The sequence below is a fragment of the Humulus lupulus genome, chromosome 2 (assembly GCF_963169125.1).
Source record: "Humulus lupulus chromosome 2, drHumLupu1.1, whole genome shotgun sequence".
Classification (NCBI taxonomy): Eukaryota; Viridiplantae; Streptophyta; class Magnoliopsida; order Rosales; family Cannabaceae; genus Humulus; species Humulus lupulus.
Genome location: NC_084794.1, coordinates 272,079,553 through 272,087,800, shown reverse-complemented (window position 1 = coordinate 272,087,800; position 8,248 = coordinate 272,079,553). Strand labels below are relative to the sequence as shown.

Sequence of the window (8,248 nt, the reverse complement as noted above, 5' to 3'; positions counted from 1 at the left end):
TCGAAACTCCCGCGACTTTGACTGCCGCATACGACCTCCTTCGGCGACTCTTGACAATGAACTTCGAGTGGCGAACTTGTTGGAACCTCCTCTTCCTCCCTGTACGATGTGCGAAGAAGATGGGTGGTCGTAAATTGGCAGTTGGGTTTGGCAATTTGAAGAGGGAGAGAGAAAGAGAAAAAATGTTGCAAAAGTTTAAAAAAAAAATAGTAGACAACAACGCTAAAATTGTAAATAAAACTTTTAGCGTGAATTTTGTAATTAAAATTTAAAAAACATGGTGCAGTGTAAATTTCTCTTTAATAATTTGGATGAAAATGTATCTTGATTCTTTCTAAGAGAGTTTTGAATTAGGACTTAAATCAATTTCGTAAAGCTTGTTATAATTTTTAAGCTCGTCATAATAAACATCTCATATGCAATAAACAGAATTTGAAGATTAATAAATTGAAGAAAGAAATTTTGATGTGAAAAAGTGCATTAAAAGTTGAATTATGAATTAAATTGAGGTTGTAGTAGGAAGGGTGAACTAAAATAGGTATTTTTGTAATATATTTTGATAGAAGGTATTATTCAACTAAAATAGGTATTTTTGTAATATATTTTGATAGAAGGTATTATTCAACTAAAATAGGTATTTTTGTAATATATTTTGATAGAAGGTATTATTCAACTAAAAATTAGTATATGTTGTAATTTCCCACTTCCTCCCACAAAATCTTTAGGCCCATTAGTAACTTTAGGCCCATAAATTGGTTCGGGCGGGCATGGGATTTACTTGACCCGTTACAACCTCCGCCCGAAAACCAGTATATCGACCTAACCAAAACCCTCAAAAAACCCCTCAATGACATATACGACCGCAAAACCATAACTGATTTTGACGGAGGTGAAGGGCTTTCACTTCAACCAACTCTCTAATGGCGGCCAAGGACCAAGATAAGAGCAAACTCAAGAAGAGGAAGCAAGTCTCTGGTGCCAAGCCTGATGCTGCGAGTTCTAGTCCCAAAAAACCAAAGCTCCTCGCCGTAAAGCACTCAAAGGCTCCGAAAAATGACTCGAAGAAACCTTTCAAGCGTTCCGAGCACACCAAACCATTTAAGAGTTCTGAACACGCCAAATCTGGACCTATAATGGAGAAGAAGGACCCTCCCATGTCAAAGCGAGAACGTCGCATCAACGCCAAGGTTGATATTCGCTGCTTTGGTGTTGGCTTTAGTTGTATTGCGGATACTTGAATTCGTATCTACTCTCTGATAGAATTGAATGTGATACTTGGGTTTTTTAATCAATGTTTTGCATTGGGTTTTTGTGTTTATAATTGTTTTGAACATTTAAGCTTCGAATGTGCCATGAAGAAAATTTTGGCTTGTGGGTCTTGTTGCAGGAGCTTGCTGAGGCCAGGAAGATGAAGAGGAAGCGTTATTACACTTTAGAACATGTAAGCATTTTTGTTAGCTTCGGTTATGTCTCACTATTATTCTAGAATTTTTTAAAATAAAAACTAAAAAATTGATAAAAATTGGCATTATTGTAAGAAGTATGCAGCTTGGCAGAGGAAATGAAAGCACTATAATATTGTTCTAATGGTAGACGAAATTTGAACTTAGTGCCACTAGATGATTCATTAATTGAGTAGAAACTTATCTTGGACGTGTGTGCTAAATTTTGTTTTATCTCCTTTCATTGCAATAGGAGCTTGCACATTTGTGGGAAAAAATGAGGGTTCGCAACATTGGCAAAGAAGACAGAGCCAAGTATATATCTTCGTTTAAGAATTTACATGTTTTAAGAACCATGAAATTGTCATCTTCTCTTTTTTTTAAACGTCTTCCCTTTGTCTATGTTCCTGATTTGTTTATTTGATTTGTAATTATCACTGTAAGGTTGATCAGCGAAGCACTACAAAAAATGAAGGGAAAGATAGCTGAAATTGCAGGCTCTCATGTTTCTTCTCGTGTTCTTCAGGTGATTATGAATCACTTCTTTATTGTTTTCTGTTTTACACATGTTTCTTTTGTGTTGTGTTGGCTTGTTTCTAATGTTTTCTTCTTTTCTTAGACTTGTGTAAAGTACTGTTCAAAATCTGAAAATGATGCTGTATTTGAGGAGCTTCAACCACATTTTCTCACATTGTCATCTAACAAGTATGGTGTTCATCTGGTGAAGAAAATGTTAGACAATGGTACAATTTTTCTGGGAAAATATGAATACTGGAATTAAGGGTCTTTTGAAGTTGTACTATTTTGGTTAACTATTTTCATATTTGATTCGTTATTGTTGCTCTGCTTACAGCTTCTAAAAAGCAGATTGCGGTAGTTATTTCATCTTTCCATGGGCATGTTGCTTCACTTCTTCGTCAAGTTGTTGGATCTACAGGTATGATAAAAATTTCAAAATTAGCTCACAAGTTACCCTAAGTAGATGATATCTCCTTTATGTGTTAGAGTTCAAAAATATCATAGATGCTCAAGTAGGATTTTAATTTTGTCCTTTTAAATTCTTTTGTAGTCATTGAGCATGCATACCAATCGGGAAACGCAACTCAAAAGCAGGAGCTTTTGATGGAATTATACTCTGCGGAGCTACAAATATTTAAGGATCTAGTTACAATGAAAGAAAGCAGGTAAAAGATTAGAGCAACTTAAAGTTTTGTTTGGAGAAATAATGCTGCCTAGTTATTTCTGACTTCCTTCACTTTCACTATACTTCATGGCCAATGTGTTAATTTTTTTCTTTCTTTTTTTAGTTTACAAGATATAATGTCAAAGTTAAGTCTGCCGAAAACCTCAGTCGTGCGCCACATGACATCAGTGATTCAACCGATTCTGGAGAAAGGAATTGTTGATCACTCAATCATACACAGGATATTAATGGAGTACTTGAGTATAGCTGATCAGGTGTGTTCTGGGGTTTTTAGGTGCAATTTATTTATTTAGAATTCAATTTCCCTTTTCCTTAATCAAGTTTGTCAAAAGACTTCTGCCACAGATGTGCTCCAACAATTATCTGGTCCACTTCTTGTTCGAATGATCCATACCAGGGATGGGTATAGGCTTGGGATGCTCTGTGTCAAGCATGGCAGTGCAAAGGTTGGGTGCTAATTCTCCTGATTTTATAGATTCTGTTACTTAACCTTATAAAATCAGTTTTAAATGTGCTCACTGGTTCTTCATTAAATTTATTTTATATTTATCCAATTTATAGGAAAGAAAGAAAATAATAAAAGGGATGAAAGACCACATACAAAAGATTGCTCGTGATCAATGCGGAAGCATGGTAAGACTTATGAAATTTATTGTTTCCAATGGTTTCTTTTGACACTTATTTGTATCCTCATTGCTAACCTTTGTACTGTATTATTTGCTTCCCAGGTTCTTGTTTGCATTATTTCAGTTGTTGATGACACAAAGCTTTTAACAAAGGTTCATTCCTTTTGTGCTGTTTGGTGTAGAAAGTGGATTTGTTACCTAATGGAGTCACGTTTCACTTCATCTTATGCATTGAATTATCTTGATTGCAGATTGTCATCCATGGAATTCAAGAAAATTTGGAGGAGCTTGTTTACGACAAGGTTCATTCTTTTCCTCAAAACTCCATGTCAAATAGTTTTAAAAAATAACATGTCATATTGACTATGTCAGAAGTTATAAGGCTTAGCATTTATAGGAATTAAATGGTAGTTACAGAAAAGAATCTTTCATCTATAATACTCTTTGAAATCTGGACTTATACAATAAAGGAAAAATAATGACTGAAATTTTAGTTTTTCTAGAATATCATTGCTGAGGTGGTTTTCAACCTTTTTGCAATTTTCAGAATGGAAGACGTTTCTTACTACAGCTACTTCATCCAAAATGTTCACGCTATTTCACTCCCGACGAGCTGGCGTCTCTTGATTTGTCTATAGATTCTCTTTCTGGCAAAGTAATTTGAAAATCATTCCTCTTTTGTATCACACCAGTGATGCATCTGTAATTGTTACTTGTATATCCCTGTAGTCAGTAGTCAAATGACATTCTGGTCGGACATAATTACAGGTTAACGGATCAAGTGAGGAGGTTAAGCATAATGATGACATGGAAGAGACAGAAACTGAGGCCAATGCAAGCTCTGACCCTGTTGAGACCCTTCACATGGTTGAGGGTGGGAAGAAGGATCCTTCTGTTCGAAGGGAAGAGTTGTTAGTCAAGAGTGGGCTGGCTGAGGTTTGTTGTTTCTACATATGAACAGTATCAACTCTGAAACAGAGTTCCAATTAATTGTTGCTCCTTGTTACTGCACTCCTTTCAATGATGATTTTTTCTTGGTATTGCCTTCCAGAGACTTGTTGATGTATGCATTGAAAACCCAGGCAAACTACTTCAATCAAATTTTGGGAAGGATGTGATATACGAGGTATTCATTTACTTGAGATATTTTAATTTCGTGTGGTTCTGTGAAACCATCAAATTCTTATTTATTATTTATTTATGGCATTTTCTGTTTCATGCAGGTTGCAATTGGGGGTGCAGATGGCATTCTTAACCCAACTATGGAAGATAAGTTATCTGCCTTGCATAAAGCCATAGCATCTGTAGTGTCAGAGCCTAAATCTGAGGAATCAGAGGAACATGTCCTCGAAAATTTCCATTCTAGTCGGACCATTCGGAAGTTAATCTTGGACTGCCCCACCTTTGCTTCTACACTATGGAAATCTGCATTGAAAGGAAAGTGCGAAATGTGGGCCTCAGGTCACAGGTAAAGCCCCAAACACTATCTTCCTAATTCCCAGTTTCATGATTTGTTCTCAAGATCCCAATTGTGTAAATACTAATTCTACTATACCTGTGTTTTGTTCTGTTTGCAGTGGCAAGGTGATTTCTGCTTTCTTAGAATCCTCAGATTCTGCAGTGTGTGCACAGGCAAAGAAAGAGCTGCAGCCCTTGATCGATCGTGGTATACTCAAAATCCCAGAGAAGCAGCCAGTCAAAAAAGCTTAAATTCAGCCAAAAGAAGATATGACCCTGGTTGCCATATTATTATCAGCACAGAAATCTCTCCATGAAATTTTGTACCAGTTAAACTCGAGAATTCACAATTTTTAGCTATATAAAATTTGATTTTTGAGTTATGTACATGAGCATAATTTTACAGCTATTAATGGTATTAACCATATGTTTATTCATGCCATGCAAAAATAGATTAAGAATAAGAATAGAACATCCATAAATCGAAAAAAACTCAAACTTTATTTTAGAAAAACCTCAATTTTCCTTTTCTTTTTTCATTTTATTTGCATGTGTGAAATGTCTATTTCCTTAAAATAATGTCATGAATGGACATAAGTAGATTTGCTCTTAAAAATGCCTCTCTGCGGTCTAATCTCAAAGATAGGAGAGTCACAATTCCCTCTACTATCTCTTTCACTATTAAAAACGTGCCCAGTTTTCATGAACCAAAAGTTGTCTGGTTTCTTGTAAACTCGACTCCTCATATGTGGATACCCTTCAAAAACATAGTCAGAAGGATTGAAAATTGGCGACTCCTTGCGGCTCCCGCTATGAGATTTGCTCCTTAACAAAGAGCTTGTTGGACTAAACAGAGAAGAGTCTTTCCTTGATGTTGTAGCAGCAGCACCAGCAGTAGCAGATGCAGCATTGGCTTTCAAGCAATTCTCTATCACCTTGGTCTCTTCCCTGAACCTGTCTCGTAAATCTTTCAACCCGCGAAGAATCTTGTGAGATCTTGGCCAACTTGGGGTTCTCCGAGCCTTGTTCTTCGCAAGATTTGGATTCGCCATATTGGCGTGAAGGCAATCGAAGCAGAAACTCCTCCATCTCCTTAAATCAAAAGCTTTTCTTTGTGCATTGTCTGAAAGACATGAATATGCCTACAAAACAGTGAAATATGAGCTTTCACTCATCATGTTTCGGGTTAATAATTCAATTTTTACAGTTTTGAAATTAACTTGTAACCCTTAAAGGAAATGAATGCACTCACACCTAACATGAGAGAGCTTTATATATTAAAATTTTGTATTTTTTTTAGTTCAAGATGTGGGACTCTGAATGAGAAATGCTCTTGCCATATTCAATGAGTCTGGTTTAATATCTTTAATTTCTCTTTATGAAGCTGGTCCACATATATATATATGTACAATGCCTTTATGTTGAAATCACGTGGGACTACCAGTAGCTTCAACCCCTATACTCTTTTTCTTTCCAATTCTCATGTAAGGCATAATTTGACAACATGACTTAACATGATTCCACAAAAAGATACTTGGGAATTCGGATTTTTATTATATATTATGCATTTCTGCCTAATGAAATGAGAATTATATACATACATGTACATATAATTCTAACCTCTGAGACAAGCTTGAATGCAATTTCAGCCTTAGGATGCTTGTTCTTATCTGGATGGAGTTGTAAAGCTGCACCAAAACAGAGGCTTTGTTAACATGTATGTGTGTGTATATACATATAGTTATAATGTTTTGAGAATGTAAATGCTGACATTTCATCAACCAAAAACACATACCAAGTTTATGGTAACATTTTTTAATAACATCTATCCCAGCATCTTCTTCCACCTATAGATTCCGGTCAATGATCATATCTTTAGAAAGAAAAACGAAACAAACCAAAACCAAACGAAACGCACAAACCATTAAGATGGCTTTGAAAATTGTATATGAACAAAAGGCCTAAGAAAACGTACTCCTATAATACGGTACCAATCAATGAATGGTAATTTATTAGCCTGGCTGCAATGTTGCCTATGAACACAGGCATTAGAGCCTGTTGAAATGGAGCAAATTTCAGCAACCAACTGGGTTTTGAAATCTGATTCTTGTCCCACTTTCCCCATTTCCCCAAAAAGAGAGGGAGAGAGAGAGAGAAATGGAGAAAATGGTAGAGAAAAAAATAACAAAAAGGCCAAATGGGGGGTTTCAAAGATAAAGGGTGGTTTAGTTTTGTTGTGCATGAGTATGTTTTGGTGAGTTTATTTCTTGATTTTTAAGAGAGAGAGAGTAATAAAAACAATGTGGAGCGGTTAAGAATTAAGAGGGCAACGATTGCGGGAGAGAGATTTGATAGTGCTTCAGTTGGTGGGCAGTAGAGCTTGTCAAATCCTGACCCTTGATCATGCCACGTGGGAGAATGTGAGAAGATCTTGGAACCATCTCAGCCTTTCATTTCATGCATGTGTATGAATTTTGTATATGACCATTAACTAGTGTTAATAAAACAAAAAAAGATTTGTGAATCATATAATTTTTCTTCTCAATTGCGGTATGTATGGTATTGGTGTCTACTTTTTAGTGTGGGTCACTCTCTCCCTTATTTTCAAGAAAACTAATTATGCTCTTATGGTTTATGCTTAGCCCTCTTGTAGTTGTTACCATAAATAATTTTTAAAGCTATAAAAACAAAAAATAAAAATGCCCATTTGGTGGGTGAAATGAAAAGTTGATTGATGTTTAAAAAAAAAAAAGAAAAAAAAAAGTGATTGATGTATTGAAGGGTGAAAACTAACATAAATATATAAGATGGGGAAATCTTTATCTTAATGAAGGATTTTGAGGTAGCTGTAAACAATATTACAGCTCATTAACAAACACGTTTCATTAGTTAAAAATTTCATGATTATGGTAAAGTAGACCAATTTCATAAGTTTAGGGATTTTTATGCTAATTTTGTAGATATGATTGTTTTTTCCCTTTTAAGATAATATTACAAAAGAATAGAATCTTTTAAATGTTCAGAAACAGCACTGCTAAAATCTACTTTCACCAGATAAGTCTTTCACAAACTTTTGTCCTATGCAACAACAATTTTCTCATTTAAGAGAGATTGTACCAAAGCTTTTCATTCATTTTCAATGATGATAGTAACTACATAGGTGCCATTAGGGAGGGTCCAGGCTTATAAATAGAGGAACAGCAAAACAGCCATACTGAATCAATTTCTAAGGCTAGTTAGGTGAAAGTAATATCAGTAGGTACCAAATATACCAAATCCAAACCACAAAACTTCATGTAAAGATTGAGATTAGGGGGTAAGTAGTTAGTAGTGGTAGTAGACTATTAGTAGTAGTCTTTGCAATAGTTACTATAACACTATTGTAGTTTCATATCCAAGAAAAAAATCAATGGGACCTACTACTACATTTATATCTATCTATATATATATATAATGCCCAGTTGAATCCAGGTACCAATATGCAGTCAAGAGTAGGTGAAGTGAAAAAGACTCATTAA

The 8,248-nt window shown here is 35.2% G+C and overlaps 2 protein-coding genes across 2 annotated transcripts; one reads left to right on the top strand and one right to left on the bottom strand.

The window, feature by feature from the left end:
- The first annotated feature begins 845 nt into the window (after nucleotides 1–845).
- Nucleotides 846–5,113, top strand: LOC133819424 (pumilio homolog 24). Its single transcript, XM_062252686.1, has 17 exons — nucleotides 846–1,187; nucleotides 1,388–1,441; nucleotides 1,696–1,757; nucleotides 1,887–1,968; nucleotides 2,062–2,185; nucleotides 2,296–2,379; nucleotides 2,512–2,626; nucleotides 2,750–2,900; nucleotides 2,979–3,092; nucleotides 3,208–3,279; nucleotides 3,375–3,425; nucleotides 3,524–3,574; nucleotides 3,820–3,927; nucleotides 4,041–4,208; nucleotides 4,324–4,398; nucleotides 4,496–4,740; nucleotides 4,850–5,113. The coding sequence occupies exons 1-17, from the start codon at nucleotides 921–923 to the stop codon at nucleotides 4,980–4,982; spliced, it is 1,956 nt and encodes a 651-aa protein (XP_062108670.1). The 5' UTR covers nucleotides 846–920; the 3' UTR covers nucleotides 4,983–5,113.
- A 167-nt stretch (nucleotides 5,114–5,280) lies between these two features.
- LOC133819426 (pre-mRNA-splicing factor cwf23) lies at nucleotides 5,281–7,622 on the bottom strand. The gene is made up of 4 exons (XM_062252687.1): nucleotides 6,706–7,622; nucleotides 6,526–6,577; nucleotides 6,351–6,418; nucleotides 5,281–5,872 (listed from the first exon to the last, which is right to left on the bottom strand). The coding sequence occupies exons 1-4, from the start codon at nucleotides 6,970–6,972 to the stop codon at nucleotides 5,312–5,314; spliced, it is 948 nt and encodes a 315-aa protein (XP_062108671.1). The 5' UTR covers nucleotides 6,973–7,622; the 3' UTR covers nucleotides 5,281–5,311.
- Nucleotides 7,623–8,248: the final 626 nt, after the last annotated feature.